This window comes from Nestor notabilis, unplaced genomic scaffold (genome assembly GCF_000696875.1).
Source record: "Nestor notabilis isolate BGI_N333 unplaced genomic scaffold, ASM69687v1 scaffold13874, whole genome shotgun sequence".
Taxonomy (NCBI): domain Eukaryota; kingdom Metazoa; phylum Chordata; class Aves; order Psittaciformes; family Psittacidae; genus Nestor; species Nestor notabilis.
In genome coordinates this window covers 6,144-23,410 of record NW_009924372.1, presented here as the reverse complement: position 1 = coordinate 23,410, position 17,267 = coordinate 6,144, and the positions used below count along the sequence as shown (strand labels likewise).

Here is a 17,267-nt window from a genome sequence, read left to right as displayed (position 1 = left end):
ATTCCCCTGAACTCTGGAGATAAACACAGTGTAATATCAGTAGGATTCCTCATGAAACTGAATTAAGTCTTTATTATATTGAAGTGCTCACTACTAAAGGAGTTGGAAACTTACTGCAATAAACAGGAAATACTGGCTTATATGGAGTAGATCTAGAAGTCTCTCTCTGGGATACATCATGAGGTGATCAATATTTAAAGAGGCTGTGGCTGTTGCCAGTATTTTAGTAATTAAAAACCCCCAAACAAAAACTACACCCCACGGGAGCGGGGTGTCGTGAGGGCTGCGGGGGCAGCGGGGGTCCCTGAGGGAGCCGGCCCAGCTGCACCCTTGTGGGGCGAAGCCTCTCCTTGGTGTGCTCGCCGTGGGGAGCGGCTGTGTGTGAGAGGGCGCTGGGGAGGTGCGCCGGGAGGGACACGGCTGGAAGTGACGGTTGGGTGCGAGTAAAGCGAACAGTAAACACCGCCCTGCATGTGGAGGGGAAGAAAGAGGCTGTGGCGTGGGAGACACAGAAGTGCGGGCATCTGAGGCCATTTCGTGCTCTTGTGCAGGTGTTGTGCTGTTCAAGGCAGTCCTGTCGGGATTTACCCTAATAACCCCCAATTCTCATAATTTGGTGCTACGTATCACAGAATCCCAGACTGGTTTCTGTTGGAAGGGACCTTAAAGCTCATCCAGCTCTAACCCCCTGCCACGGGCAGGGACACCTTCCACTAGAGCAGGGTGCTCCAAGCCCCTGTGTCCAACCTGGCCTTGAACACTGCCAGGGATGGGGCAGCCACCGCTTCTCTGGGCACCCTGTGCCAGCGCCTCAGCACCCTCCCAGGGAAGAGCTTCTGCCTCAGAGCTCATCTCAATCTCCCTACTGGCAGGATAACGGCATTCATTGCCCTTGTCCTGTCCCTCCATCCCTTGTCCAAAGCCCCTCTCCAGGTTTCCTGGAGCCCCTTTAGGCCCTGGAGCTGCTCTAAGGTGTCCCTTTCAGGAGCCTTCTCTTCTCCAGCTGCCCCAGCCCAGCTCTCTCAGCCTGGCTCCAGAGCAGAGCTGCTCCAGCCCTCGCAGCAGCTCCGCGAAATACCGGTTCGTCATGTGCAAGCATGTTTATTAACTAACTGTTATTAGAGCGAACAGTTGGTAAAAACACACGGCTGAAATGGCCCCCTGACAACCCCGGCGGCCGGGCAGCCCCAGTGCTCGCGGCTCCCTCCCCGGCTCCCTCCCCCCGGAAAACGAGCTGTTATTTTCCTTTTAGTTTCACAGCGCTACGACCCAGCACGCGATCGGGTGCTCGAGTCAGTGACTGGAGCTCGGCCGACCTCCCCGCCTCGGGAGAAGCGGGAGGGGCTCCCTCCTAACCCGCGCCACTCCGCGGCACCCCCAGCTCCTTCACCCCCCGTTTGGGGGTGCACCCAGGACACGGGGGGTTCTGGACTGTAAGTGCACATTGTCTCATTTGGTGATTAATTCAGGTGAAAAACAAAAGCATAACAAAAAGTGGAATTGCTGATTATGTTTTCACTATTGATGTATGTTTTCTCTTACAGAGAGCCAAGCCTCCTAAGGAACAAAGAAATGACAATTTTGTCTTGGCCTGGAGACAGAAAGAAAAGGAACTCCTTGAAAATACTAATTTAATAAAGCTGTTTGACCAGTACTGCAAGGTCTACAGATGGCAGCAACACAAAGAGCAAAAGTGGCTGCACAGTGATGTGCAGAGAAAGGTTAATGCGACAATGCAGGAGTATCTGGCCAGGATTGATGAGAGGAGAGCGAGGTAGGGAACAAGTTGCTAATACCAATTTCTGCCCTGCTATTTTTAACTTAGAGGAATGATGTCAGGGAAAAGCATTCTAGAGCTCATCATTGTATGTTACAATGTGTGTTGGAGCAGGTTGTTTGTGATTGTAACAGAAAGCGCAGGAGTGCTTATTTGTTGTTCAAGCAGCAATGTACAGCAAATAGTAGTTACTGGTCTGTCATTACTAGCTTTGAAGAGTGAACCAATCACCACAGATCACTTCAAACACAGTAACTAGGACAGTTCAGGTGGCATTTAGAGCTTTGTCTGCCAAATGCAAATTAAAATTAGTATTTTAAAGTAGTAGTAGTAGTGTATTCAGTATATAGTTGTAGTATATTCACTTTAATTACTTATTTTTAAAGAGAACAAAGAGTACTTTATTGTCAGAAGCTTTAATTGCTGCTTGTAACTGAGTGTTTTGTTGTAGCCTCATCAGGTCAATGTTTAGGTCGTACAAGTAATTTTTATCACTGGCAGTTTAGAAAATAAATGAATTTCAGAGGTCATTCAGAAATAACAAAGGTGAGGCATATTACAGTCCGGTAAAGAACAGAACTGAGCTGTGCTGAGCTGTGGGAAAAAAATTGTATGATTTCATTTGTTAGTTATTCTTTCATGTTACGTGACTTTGGAGCTGTGAAAGTCACTGGTTAGGAACAGTCATAGCAAGTATGTACCACTTGCCCAGGTTGGAAGGAACCTCCTGAAATAATCTAGTCCAACCCTCTACTCAAGCAGTCATGTAAAGCAGGTTGTGCCCAGGACTGTGTCCATTTGGGTTTTGCTTATCTCCATGCATGGAGACTTCACCATCCCTGTGGGCAACGTCTATCAGTATGTGACCACCCTCACAGTTAAAAAACAAACCAAAACAAACCCAAATTCTCAGGTGGAATTTCACATGTTTTAGGTTGTGCCTGTTGCCTCTTGTGTTGTCACTGTGCACTACTGAGAAGACGCTGTCTCCCTTTTCCACATTCCTTCCCTTCAGGTGTTTATATACATGGATAAGTTCCCCTGAACCTTCTCCAGGTTGAAGTTTCTCCCTTCAGGAGAGATGCTCCAGTCCCTTAATCGTCTTAGTGGCCCTTCACTGGGCTTGCTCCACTAAGTGTGTATTTTTCTTGTTCTGGGGAGCCCAGAACTGAATCTAGCAATCTAGGTGAGGTCTCATCGGTGCTGAAAGGAAAGTTCACCTCCGTTGACCTGCTGGCAGTGCTTTTCCTCATGCCGACCAAGATGCTGTTGGCTTGCTTTGCCGCAAGGGTGCACTGCTGGCTTATGCTCAGCTGGTCTGGCAGGGCCCCCGGGTCCCTTACGGCAGAGCCACTCTCCAGCCAGTCAGCACGGAATATGTACCAATTAATTGGGTTATTCCTCCCCTGGTGTTGCTGAACTTCATGGGTCTTGTTCTTATTTAGCTGCGTAATATCCCCATGTTGTCTTTGCAAGGAGACTCAGCTTGGTATATGATTAAGACTCTCTAATTCAGTTTCCAGAATTGGTTAGTCTTTGGCTTTGCTACTATAACTCCCACTGGCAGTGCCAACGCAGGTCCAGAGCACTATTGCTCATGCAGTAGGAGGGGCATACCATTGTATAAAAGTGAGACTGATTTCCTGGGGTACACTGTGGCATTCGGGCTGGAATTGGTGAGTTTCTGGATTCCTGAATTCCCCCCTGTTTCTTTCTGCTAGGATAAATAGAGAGGTAAATAGTGGCATGTTTGAAAATTGCCAATTTGATGTATTTTTCTCATCAAAGTTCTTTCATAGTGAAGTGGTTTATGGAGTAATGCTGAAATAATATAAGGTAGTTTAAGGGAAGATACAGTTACAAATGTGTAGAGAAGGATGTTAAATACCAGGGAGGGATTATGCTGAAGGATAACACTAGTATAAGATGAAATTCATTTCAGCTGGTGACAAATGTAGTGTTTGTTTAATGGGGGACTGAAGTTGTAAAGCAGCATTGGAAATGGGTTTGTAAGATAAGGACATTAAATCGTGCCAGAACAGAATAGCTCATGTTGTGCTGTAAGATTCCCTCCATGAGCACATCAGAAATGATCCCTGAGTTAAAATTTGATGTTCGCTTCTTTGGCATTTGAAAGAAGTGTTGAAAGGAGCCTGGTACCTATTTTGTGCTCGTAACAAGTAAACTCAAACTTATTCAACAGAAGGGTTGTTTTAGCTTTCCTTTAAATGTTTTTTTTACAGGCTTTGTGAGCTTCTGGACGCAGAGGAAAGCAGGTACTGTGCTGAGATGGAGGCACTTGAAGAAACAGCAGAGGAAAAACAAGCAAAGATGAAGAAGAGAGCAAAATTACTGAAAGAGAAGAGAGAAGAGGAGAGACAACAACTGGTGGCTGAAAAACAAGAGCAGCAATTCAGGTATCACCATAAAAATATCTTATAAAAGAGAATTTGTCTGAAGCAAATATAAAGAGGCCATTTAACAAGGTGACAATAATCAAGTGAGTGAGAAAAGATGAATGTGTTTGAAGTGATAAGCCAAAAAAGATTAAGGTGGTTTGGATAGAGGTGTATGAACTTTGCCAAGAGTTGTGAGGCCTCAGCTATGCTGCATGCAGTGAAGCAGAGGATAGCCTGTTTCTGACTTTCTGTGGTCCAGAGACCAAATTTGCAATGCTGTAGTGCTCAGTAAAGTACGTGAGAAAAAAATTCATTAGTAGAGATGAAGGCAACAGGTACAGAGAACTTCACTCTCCCCGTTATTTAAGCGTTGAGATACCATGAAAACATTCTTCCAAGCATACTGTGAAACTCTGTGTCCTCTGTGAGCATCCCTGCACTTTCACCTGCCAAGTCAGCTGTTTTTGTCATTCCTTATTCTGGCATAGCAGTTCTGTTTCACCTTTATACTACTGGAGTGAAAAGCGTTCATAGAAGATTCATGCTTCCTAAGCTACACTGAAGATCCTTCAAAAGTGAAGATTGTCCAATAAGTTAGTGTTATTTATTGCATACTTTTCAACAGTTCCAGCCAAACGTTAAGTTTAAATGCAGCCTGAAGTTCCTGGATGCTGAGCTTGGCAACATCTTCCAAAGTCATTAAGATTTACAGGGGTATATCAGGCTCTGAGGCCCTGGCATGAAATCTGACTTGTTCAGTTCTTGGAAATCTGGTTTTCTGAGAAAGGGATGAAAATAATATTAATGTATTTTAATTGTAATCATTTGAAGTGTCTCTTTCTAGACTCCCATGGTGGAAATCCGTAACACCTGCTTCTCAGTGTGCAGGGATAAAAATCAACACTTGCTTTCACTTGTGCGTAAACTCTAATTAACTAATTTCACAGGTAAATGTCTGTTTCTTAAGTGTGGGGTTCGTTGACTGAGACAGATGTTAAGACAGCGCATGCACTTCTAAATTCGCATGCTGGATTTAATTATATGGCCCTCACAATTGACAATTTCTAGTTTGTATCCACCATGCAGTGGTTGAAATTCACTTTTAAAATTGTTTTGAGGAGATGCTGCTGGACTGCCTTTTATTTTGCACCTGTAGCTTGTCTTACATGCCGAGGAGACATGAATCAGCTTCTGATTTAGACACCTAAAGGTAGGTGTCTAAGTGTTGCTGTCTTTATATTCATGGGCAATATGAAAGCTTGTTCTACTCAGTGGATTTTCATTGAGATCAGGACAGTTAAAGGAACCTAATGTTATCCTGCACTAGCCATATACTGGTCTGTCCCTGGCCTCTAATAACTGCATTGATTAGGTAGGTTCCCATTGATTAGAATGGGAATTTAGCTGATACGTAGATGTCTAACTTTAGTTGCAAACTGAATCCCACCAGTGAATCTCGTCATCTGCTGGTAACACACTTGGACTTTGATGGTACAGTTACCTGTCTTGATGTCTCAGGTCCTCTTTTCTCCCAGTACAACCCTATTGATACATGATTGACTCAGTCTCATGGGTCATTCCCATCATTCTTCTACCTTTCCCAGTCTGCTCTTGGATCTAGGCAATATTCATTCATACCTTGTATCAGTCTCCCCTCTATCAGTTTAAGGCCATTCCCCCTTGTCCTACCCCTCTTGCCCTTTTGACAGGCCCTTGTCAAAAGTCCCTCTCCTGCTTTCTTGTAGGCCCACTTTAGGTATTGGAAGGCTGCTATGAATATATATAAGTAATGTATTTACTTATTTATAAATTATGTACTTAGTATATTATATACATTATAAAACATATGCAAAATATAAATTAAAAGAGGGCAAGGTAAAGAGAAGTAAACACTATTTTAATTTTAATTTCAATTTTAATGTTACTTATTAATGTTACAAAACATATATTCTTCCCACACCCCAGTGGATTGTCTTGCACACCCCACTTTGGAAACCTTTCCTCTAAGGCACAGCCAGAGGAGCCCAGGGAGGTGATTTCAATAGCAGGTGGATATACACATGATTTCTCTTCCTCTTTGCCTGTGAATTTACAACTATTTGGAATGTCTTTCTGAAACCTAACACAGACTTCTTTACATTCCTTTTAACTTAAGAAAGGCGCTCCACTGTTTTGCAGGTATAGATTCTCAGCCCGAGGTATGGGAGCACCTGAAGTGTACAGCACTCCAGTACATAATTTCAAAATACTAAAAGGATGCTCTTTTATCAGCTGTGTGGGCTGGGTTTGGAGCTGTAGCCTGAGGGTAGTAGATCTAACAGCTCCTCAGTGGTGATGTTAGCCAGGAAGAGCCCTTTTTTGGGAGGTAATAGAGGGCACAGTCCTTGGACTACCAGAATCACACTGGAATTCATGTTCGTGAAGAGCTGCAGCTTGTATGAGGAGATACTCAGCCAGTTTTAGCCCAAGGGCGTGTTCATCATTGGTATCTTTAAAGAAAATTTCAATGTCTTAAAATTTGCATAAAACACGTCCTTTTTATTGTGATAACATCAAACATCCATACAGAGAACGCTGTTATCACAGCAACTTTGTATTGCAGCGATAAAATGAATAAATAACTGCGAGTGATGGGGAATAAATGCAGTTTCTGTCTTTGGGAAGTAGCTACATACATTTTAATGTTAAGAAGCTTAGGATAGCAAGCGAGAAGAAAACCAGCCATCTGGGGGAGCAGATGTTTATAGGTTGCTGTAAAAGCTGCTTTGAAGGAATTATTTTGATGAAATCGAGCAATTATAGGGTTATTTTATATTAAAATCCTAACCGTGCTGAACTTTTATTTAACTTCTCTTCCCCCCTGAGAATTCAATTAAAATTCAGATTAGTTTGTAGTCATGAGAAAGAATAAGTAATTCTTTATTCCTTCACTGCTGAGAGAACTTTGAACCCATTGTGTTAAGGTAATACAGCTATTTCTAATGGTGTAAGATTTCAAATCTTAATAATGGTGTGTTTCCATCGCAACATTTCAGAAACACATTTTTCATGAATACTAGTTGGTATTGTAGTCTTTAATCACCACTAACTCCTGACCAGGAGTTGGAAGATAGATCCCAGTGCTAAAATGTAAGAAAACTGGCAATAACACAGTATGTTTGTTGACCTGCTTGAAGGATGGGGGTACCTCTTGGAGTGTGCCATTGCTTACAGCATGCACATCTCTGTGCTGCTCTCTGCTTTCATTGTTGGGACGACCAGCAGTCAGAAGGTTCCTGGCTTGTACAAGAGGTAAACCATTTCTTTTCACTAGCCTGCACTGGCATCTGCTCCTTTGTTACTGCATTTCTTCACCCTTTTCTTCTGCAGCTGCACTAAGGATGGTTCCTCACTCCAGGGACAGTTTCTTCTTTAGAGGATACAAGCCTCACTGGAGGCGAAGAACCAGCATTTGGTTACAGGATGTGGAATGTCTCAGGGTTGGGGGCCGGGGAGTGTACTAAGTGTGGCAGGCTTTATCTTACAGAGACCTGGCGTTGATGAAAGGGGACTTGACAGATTGCTGTTGTTTCCTCGTAGTTAAGAAATTAGAAATACCTTCTGGATATCAAGCAAAATGAGAATTTTGTTTTCATGGCACTGCTTTCCCTTTTATTGTTTGTGTATAGTTCTTGGCACCTTCCACCACAGACTCCATGGCACTAGGTGCTTTACATGTAGAGGATTAAGAGAGGGATGCCCTTGGCCCCAGAAACTCACAGCTGAAATGTGAGGCAGCAAACAGTGAATGGTGACAGGAAGAAAATGTGGTGAGACCTCTGCTTCTGCATGAAATTACAGGTCATGGATTGTGTTCTTTGGCTGTACCTCACTGCTGCAGCAACAAGGGACAGCAAGGTGTAGCAACCTTTCCCCTCCACAGTCAGCTCTGATTTTGCACTGCTCCGCTCTAAGTTTGACTGGTTGGATGGCTGTTGTGGCAATGAGAACAGGGTCAGTCTGGCTTTCAGCACTGTCACTTTTTCTGTCTGTCAGCAGCTTTTTCAGCCGGTTCTGAACCAGAGAAGAGCTATTTGGGGAAATGCTCTTTGTATTTTATAATCCTAAGTATTTTTCAGTCGGCTGTTTTAGCATGGAGTTTTATTGATAAAGCTTTGGAAGATCTTGTAAGCCAACACATAATTTTTTACATGCTGGTGTTTGCCTCAGCCACGTATTAATGATACCAGGAGCTGTGCTCATTCTGTGCTTGTTAGTAGGAGGTGAGCAGGAGGTGATGAAGGAGCAGTGTCAGGTGAAGAAGCCATTATTTCAGAGCATAATCTTGCTAGTTTTAGGGCTGAAATGAGTTACAGATCACCAGTCACACCCTGTTTTGCTAAGTTTTCTCTGTTTGCCTCATTGCCAGTGGATATAGCTGTTGATCTTAGGGAGAGGCCAAATTTGAGTTGTTTCTGAGACCTCCATGGAGGTGTGAAGCCATGGCCCCAGAGGGAATAATGCTCCTATTAACTCTGTACCTAACCCCCCCATCAGGGAATATAGATGTGGGTTTAGATGGAGACAGCAGCTGTATTAGACTTTGGAATCATTTAGAAGAGTGAAGACTTTGCAAAGATAGGTCCTTAGCAGGGCCACAGAACATGAAAAAGCAAACCACCAAATACCTACTTTTAGTGCTGGCAAACTTGATTTTTTTTTACTTAAAACCAAAATTACAACTTAGTCAATGGAATTCAGATTTTATTGCATTGCTGTAGTTATGCAAATTAACTGTAACTATCCCAGTGTGGAGACTGATAGTTCTGTGAGACAGTTGCTTGATGACTATTAAATATTTCAGCTACGCAGCTAAATGCTGTGTAAAGTAATAGTATTTCACACTGTACAGGTAACTGCTGCTGCCATGCAGTGGTTTGAGATTCAGTCAATAATATCGTGCAGTATCTGCTGTGAATTCCTAATTAGCATTGCAGTAACCTATAGAAGATGGCTTTGTTCAGCATGAAATTGTGAGATATCTTTTTACCTCACAGCATTCACGTCTGTCTGTCACACATCCTTAGAGCTTATAGATCCTGAACACTTGTAGATCTTCACCATTGTTTGCCAGTTTCCCATTTTGATTTTGTGAAAATTTATATCCTGCTTATAGAACAGAATTAAATGCTTGTATATTGTTCAAATGAGATGTTGTTCAATAGCATATGTTGATCTCAGTAGTGTTTTGTTTGCAAAAATAAAGGCAGAATCTGTAAATAGTCGAGTGTTCTTCAGCTGGGGACAAATACCTGTTCATATGCAACTCAGTTGTGGTGAGTAAGTGAAAATTGAAAGCTGCATTAGTTGTTTGACTTTCTAGTTTCTCCCAACTTTCATTGCAACTTTTCTGAGTTATCCCACAAAACTTCATTTAAAAAATTAACCTAAATTTCCGTGCTCAAAGTATTTCCTGAATATGAATGAGTTTTCAAGTGACTAATAAAGATATTCTAAGTCCTCATTTGAATAAAGAGCAACCTACATGTTGAACAAGTGCAGTGTGCATGAGTTTTTTATGTTAAAAAGAAATATACAAACCCCACACATTGCATGTTCCAACTGCATATATATATTTTGTAAAAAACCCATGTTGTGTATATAATGGATGTACATATTGTGCATGTGCATATATATATATATTTTACAAATGCAGATATAGGACCTGCTCTTCAACTCGTCATGTCCAAATCCCCATCACATCAGGCTCTCTGTGATTCCTTAGGTCTCACAAGGAGTCAATGTCAGACCAGGTGTACAATTTGGTATACTGAGCCATGGTCCTTTGAGTATTATGAGCTGAGAACCTCTATCCATCACACACCTCCAGACTGGCTTATTACTTTGAGACTTTTGAGGTTTTTTAACTTTTATGTTGCCTTTCAGAGAACAATCTGAGGAGCTTCGTACACTGTGGATGAAGCAACATCAGAAGGAAGTGTTTGAAGACCAGCTGGCCCAGGTAGCACTGAAGGAGGAGTTGGAAAAGCAGCAGAAGGAGGAGGAGGAGATATTTGAAGAACTTTTGAAAGAGGATGTGTTAGCAAAGGAAAAGCAAGAGGCAGTGAAGATGCAGAAAGCAGCAGAACAGAATCGGGAAACCCTGAATGCGCTCAGTGCCCAGGTAGCAGTGCTCAGTGCTCACAAAGAGGAGGCGAAGTGGCTGAAGGAGGAAGAGGCTCGATTGCTGGTAATTTCTGTATCATTCTCAATTCAGGGTTGTGTCTGAGGCCCTCCTAATGATAGTCTTACTAGACATTTAGATTAATCCATACCTTATTTGTATCTTCACTGATTCCATTAGTATCTGAGACTGCCCTATTATGCTAAGCCTCTTTTCCAGAGCTGTGGCAAATGCATTCCTGTTTACAGAGGGAAATACATCTTTTGAAGCTTAGCATTGTAAAGGATTTCGGCTTTCAGAGCCTCTGTGGGAAATTGAAATGTTTTTATCCTTTTGCCCCACATCTTTGCAGTTTTCTGATTTTCACTTTCTTGTGGGATAGCTGGAGAGTCTTGTGACCCAGCTGTGACACCCAACACCAGATCTCAGACCATGATATGTATGTTCAATGATCATGGTAAAAGCACTGGGAGGAAACAGCAAGAGTGTGCTGCTCCCGGAAGGGAAGTGGAGCCAGGAACTGAAGGTGAGAGTAGGGCAGGCAAGTACACTGTCCTCCCCATCAAATGCCCCACAGTACCCAAAGGAATAGAGCAGACCAAATTTGCTGACAGTAACTGGGGCTGTCTAACAGTCCAGACTGCTTGGCAGATCTGTAGGAATGAAGTCCAAGATGAAGCTAGCAAGTCAAGTCAGCTGGTCTAGATCAGGATCAACCTGAGGCACAGGTGTACCTGCAGCATAGCTCATGGAGGCACCAAGGGCAAGGGGCAGAGCCTCACTGCAGCTCCCAGGTGACCCCTCTCAGCACTGTCTCACACCCCTGTTTCCCAGCCCTCTGATCCAAGGCCCATGTAAGGGCTGGCTGCAAGCACAGGTAGCAAAGCCCTGCAGAGAGGTTGTAGAGCCTGTTGGTGCACTCAGGACCCTCATACATACATGAGGAGACACATTTATGTATATAAAAAATCCTAGTTGAGACTATTCAGTTCAGACTCAGTCTTCATTTTGCAGCTATTTAAATGTAGTTATTGAATGATCACTCAGAGTACTCTGTTAGGCACTGGAAGCTGATGTTGGCAAGATACATACTCCACTGATTTTTAAAAATAATGAATCTACACTGTGAAAATCCTGGCTGTAAAACAGTAGAGTTCTTATTCCAAGTTAGACTGTAATGTTTCACTTACTTAAAAAGATGCAGAATGAAACTGTTTTCTTTTAACAACTTTTAAGGCACTGCCAAACCTCCCATGCAAAGAACCCTTCTACTTAACTGGCCTTTTCAGAAAAATGCTACTGGAATAGAAGACTGTAGCTTCCTCTGAAGACAGCTGCCTTGGGCTCTGTCAAGGAGATAAATTTCTGGTGAAGTGGTTTAGTGTCTCAGAAAAAGCTTTCTTCAAAGCGTCCATAAAGGAGAGTTTCTGTATTGAAAATGGGATATAATCCTTTTCCAGAGAAGAGGGATATGGCAGATGGCCCCATTACAAGTTTCTCAGTGCAGAATTGGTAGCCTTTAATGATCAGGGCTTTCATCTGGGTGAAGGACGCACTAAGGACAACAAAGTCTCTGTGTATAGTGGTTTCTTCTGGTTGCTGCTGGAAATAGATTATTTAGTGAAGTAAAACTTGCACCTTTGCCATGAAAGACCATGTGTGCATCAAAATACCTCAGGCTGGATGACAATGATCACATACTGGTTTATGACTATGTTTAAGCACAGTTGTGCTTGTAAACATACTCAAATGCAGGCTGTTCGGGAATTATGCTAAATTAGTTTATTGATGCTACTCTAGGATTAAGTTTGTTTTTTTTTTCTAAATATTCTTGAATATACCTGTTTGATCTTGAATACGTTTCCTGGTTTTCACTGTTTCTTTCTTCAGAACTCAGCTCTACTGTCCATTTTTTCTCTTCTTTCCAATATAAAATGGAATGGTTTGAAATCAGGGAAATTCAGTAACTGCCCATCAAAATATAAAGATCCAGTTACTTACTTTATACAACCTTATGTTCACTAGTTCTCTGCTCTGGACATCCAGCACAGATGTGTGACAGATAATGCATGCAGAAACAGGAGGGTTCTGTTACTGGCTAATGGTTATGGCTGCATGTGAAGACTTGGATGTAGATCATAAATGCTGCAATGATATTGATTTCTCTGAAGAGATGATTCTGCCTACCTCTTGAAATATTTGGAGAACATCAGGCATTTCAGTGTTTTGATATTGAAGTGCATGTGATAATTAAATGTAAAAATCCTGAATTCTACTAAATGATATGCTAAAATGTTCATGCTTTAACAGGTGCAATGGTTCACACTGATTCTCTAATGTCAGCAAGAAAGGCTTTAAATATTTATCTTTGCTGTCCGATGTTCCAATTAAACTAATTCTGGCCATCACTTAGTTTGAAGTTATGCAAAGATTTTAAAAGCTGTCTATTTTTACCATTGCAGGAAGAAGAGCAGCAGCTGCTGAAACTAGAAAACGAACAACTTCAGATGGAGAAACTACAAAAACAGAGGGAATGCAGGGATATGTTGCTTAGTGCAGCACAGGACAGGAAGAATCGTCTTAATGAAGAAAAACGAGTTGAACTTGCCTTAGAGATGAAGATCTTAGAAAAAGCTCTTCAGGACCCCCAGCAGAAGATTGAGAAAGCAAGAAGAAAAGTAAGGCCTAGAGGTGTTTCTTGTGAAGCTGTGAGGGAATACCTCATCTAGACTGATTTTGTGGCCCTTAGTGCTTTATAGTGCACAGTATACGTGAGATCAGACACAAGCCTTTTTCTCTGAACAAGTTGATTCTTTTCTTGCATAGCCTATTGCCTCTCCTTCTGCCAGCGTTCTGCGTCCCTTAAGAAACCCATTATCTGTTAAACCCACAGTGAGTAATTTAAAGCATTCTTTGCAATCAACAAGGGTACCAAGCTAGGTGAAAGAAGTGAGCTCTTAGGAAATCCTGGACTCTTGTCCCTCTGTGTCAATTTCAAGGTGTGTAAATCACCTGAGCTTTTTCATCCTTGCAGTACATGGGTGTAATGGAGGTTAGAAAAATATTTTTTGTTTCATGGACCTGATTTGTTAAATATTTGCAACTGCAGAGGAAAGTAAATTTATTCTAATTCATTAATGCCAAGAAATGGTTTTAAGTCTTAGCTGGATAAGCCAAGATACAGATATAGCATAGATACAGATAGCTGCATATATAGATGCAAAACCTCATGTTAAATATCTTGGAGATGCCATGAATTGGTGGATATGAGTGTCACTTCCTAATTCAAAATAAGTAGATTGTCCAACTTCAGGGTAAAAATAGCTCTCAAGGTAACTTCAAGCCAGAGCAGAGAGCTGCATTCATTACTCTGCTCAACTTATTTGGAAGCTCATGTGAGTTTATACAAGAAAGCTGTATAAATTCACTGTTAGACCTTGGCACAAAATTAGAGGAGGTGATACTTATTATTAGATTTACTGGACCCCAAGGCTTCTAATACAGGTAAAGGTGTGAAGTAGCTGTGGGAAGTTTGTGAAATGTTTGTGTTGTAGGCAACTGAGCTTCTGTGGGGGAAGGGACCACTTGGTTTTGTTCTGCTCTGACACTGTTATCCAGGCACTGTTGACTGGCCAGGAAGAAGATTCTACACAGCTCTTTCCCATGGCAGGGTTTGGAACCCAGCTGTCAGTTCTCACAGTGGCTGCAAACCCCACTTCTCTTCACATTTTGAAAGGTTTTTTGAAGTCATTTACTCAGCTTTGCAAATGTCTGTGTCTTTGCAGCAAGAGCTGTTAAAGGAGCAGAAGACTTACCTGGCACACCTGGCTCAACAGCTGGAGGAGGAGAACCAGCGAGAAAAAGAAGTGGACAAGATCATCGATGGGGAGATGGCGAAGATTTGGGCCAAAAAGGCTGAGCAATTGCGTCTAGAAAAGGAGGCTAGAGAGCAGCTCCTGAATGATGTCCTGAAGACAAGGCAGCTGCAGATTCAGGAGAAGTGTAAGTAGTAACAGCTCACTGTCTGGGCACCAAACCTATCACATGAATGTGAGTCTTGGCAAAGGCAGAGGGAGTACAGCACACTGCTTTTGGGAAGACCATCTGGCCCAGCATGCACAGGGGGTATGGTTGAATGGACGACAATGCTACTGCATCTGAATCTGCTTCTGAAACTTCACTCCTACAGACATGCCTTGCACTAATTTCCCACTGCTGTCACCACAGCAAAGCGTAGTAAAGTAAGGATTGCATGAGCAAGCAGTCATTATTATTAATTACATTATTATTAAATTCTTAATGTGAAATCTTTTCTATTCTGAGTGGGTGAAAAACAAATACGCTGAGAATACACTTGCCATTGTTTTTTGTGCCTCTTCAGAAGCAACAGAGCTCAGGCTTGCTATTTAGGCTACTTGTCTTGAACACAGCCTCGCTGTTTTCAAGATTAGCAGTGCTGTTACCTTTAAAAGGTTTTGTTTTTTGGGATTTTTTGCAGTGCAGAGAAACATAAAGGAGCAGGAAGAACTTGCTCAAGAGAAGAAGTTATTAGCTGAAGCAATCGCAGAACTCAAGCAAACAGAAGAAGAAAAATATGCAAGGTATTTTTTTTCTATGCCATCAGTTCATTTCATTGCAGATCAGTGTTGTAAACTTGTGAGAAGGCTAATTCTTATTTTCATATAACTTTAAGAGCACTGGGTGGGCTTTCTTCTGTTCAGAGAGGCTCTGCTGCTGTGCAGCCCGTTTGCTCCAAACTGCTCAACAGCAGCCCTGTTACACTGCAGTAGATATTAAATCACTGATTCCAATCTCATCATCCAAATAATGGTGTTTCATTATATATCCTTGTTTTGGTCTTTTGGGAAGATCATGTGACTTGCATCAATCATGGTTATTAAATACATCCCCTCATACTCCAAACTGTTATTATGAGTGGCAGAATTTGGGGAGAAGGGTTAATGAAGGGTTAATTCATTACTTACCTAGGAGAACTAGTGTGTTCAGGCTTATTGCTAAACTTCACCCACATGCATCCCTTAAACAATCATATAGGCAGCCACCCAAATAATACGTTACTGCACGAAACTCAGCTATGTGGGGTTCTCCTTCCCTTACAGCTCTTCAGGGTGAGAATGTAGTTACATGCAATAGCAGAAATGTTCCTCCGGGTGTCATGCCAAGCCTAGGGCACCGGGCCTTCTGCTTCCTCATTTCCCTTTTGCACTCCTGCCCTTTATCCACACCTGTCCACAGGAAGTAACTGAGTAGCTCCTTCCATAGACAATATCTGTTATGTTCTCTGATGGTGTTATTGGTAACAATCTCCTGGCTACAGCAGGAACGTCACCCTTCTGAAGGAAACATGCTGGGCTTCCTTTTGGATATGCTTCACTTAGCAAAGGTGTCATTCTGTGGAGTCAGTAAGCGTTTGTGGTTCAACTGTGTTGCGTTAGTGCACAAGTCTGGACTAGACTGTTGGTATTTTAAGAGTCTGTGTGAGTCTGTGTGACTCCTGCTCCAGAAGTGCCTGAACATGTAGGTAGACGTCCACTGCTTCTCCAGAGGGTAGTGAAAGTAATCTGTGAGTCTTGAGGTGGAAAGGAAGACTGATTTCTTTTGACAGCCATTTCCTAGAATATCAGTACAACAGCGCAGCAGGAGCCTGCACCTTGCCTTCCCTTTGGGCAGTAAGTTGTTATCTTCAGAATGAAGGCACAGAGATAGGGTATAAGGCTGCTGCAGCAGTGAGCCTCAGATAGGAAAGGACGGATCCCTGACACACTGGTTCTTTGTCCTCTCACCACCACTGTGAGGGGCAGAGAAGGGGCAAGGATGGTTACAGAGAGTTGTTCTTGCTCTCTTTGTGTTGAGCACTGATTTTGCAGTGTGCTTTATAAAATGTTACAGAATGCAATTAATTCTCCAAAGACCCTAAGGTTAGCATGTAGCATTTGGTTAATAGAATGGTAGTTATTCTTAACACCTAAAAGGAGTTCTTTAGTCCAAGGTTGAATGCTAATAGCTTTAATAATAATAATAATAATAATAATAATGATGATGATGATTATGATGTTGTTTGGTTTTTCTTTTTACCTACACTTTATAAATAAGCTATTCATATATCTTTTACAGGAAAGTAAAAGAAGCAAAAGAATACCAGGAGCAACTCAGGGCTCAAATGGCCTATCGACAACAGGTCCGTGATGCTGAGCAAGAAGAGAAGCAGCAAGATTATGAATCAAGTCTAGAAGCAGAGAGAGCTTACCAAGAAAAGGTACAGGACATTCTATCAACACCTCGTGAGAAAATAGCAAAACCCCACCCTTTTAGAAGAAAACTAATGTCTTAACTCTCAAGAAGATCACTCACTATGGTATTTTAGCTCCCTCAGTTGCCTTTAAAAACATTTTGTAAAGGTGTTTATAACTGACCCAAGCTAGCAGACCACTCTCCACTGTGATGCTCAAAATATTTAACTGGAAAATATAAGAAATGTAGTATTTTAAAGATAATTTTTTCCCATGTGGATTTTTACAAAATAACCAATCCAAATCAAAGTGTGTGACATTTTAATATAAGACTACTGTATGTTCTCTGCAGTATAATAGTGGATTATGGCACAAATGGTATGTAGGCATCCTTTAAGATCTGCACAAAGAAAACTTCTAGAAGAGTTTTAGAAAACTTTTATTGAAGTGCCTTTCACACTGAAAATATTTTCAAAGTCTTTTTTTGTATTTAGACAAAAATTACCTGGTGATTCATCTTCATTTTCCTTGTTAAACACAAAACTATGAATGTATTTTACTATGGGATGGGCAGTAAACAGCTGATACACTGCTTTGCACGTGTTCTGGTATCCCTAGTATGATACGTGGAATGTTGGAGTGCCAGTGCTAGTCTGTGAGACATCTGTTTGGACAGA

At 42.0% G+C, this 17,267-nt stretch overlaps 1 protein-coding gene across 1 annotated transcript; it reads left to right on the top strand.

Moving 5' to 3' along the window:
• Window positions 1-1,544: 1,544 nt before the first annotated feature.
• Window positions 1,545-16,691, top strand: LOC104404205 (coiled-coil domain-containing protein 11-like; the record flags this gene model as incomplete). The annotated part of the gene is made up of 7 exons (XM_010012581.1): window positions 1,545-1,774; window positions 4,021-4,194; window positions 10,102-10,405; window positions 12,802-13,017; window positions 14,125-14,341; window positions 14,838-14,940; window positions 16,475-16,691. Coding segments are annotated over 7 exons (1,461 nt in total), but the record flags the coding sequence as incomplete, so codon positions are not given.
• Window positions 16,692-17,267: the final 576 nt, after the last annotated feature.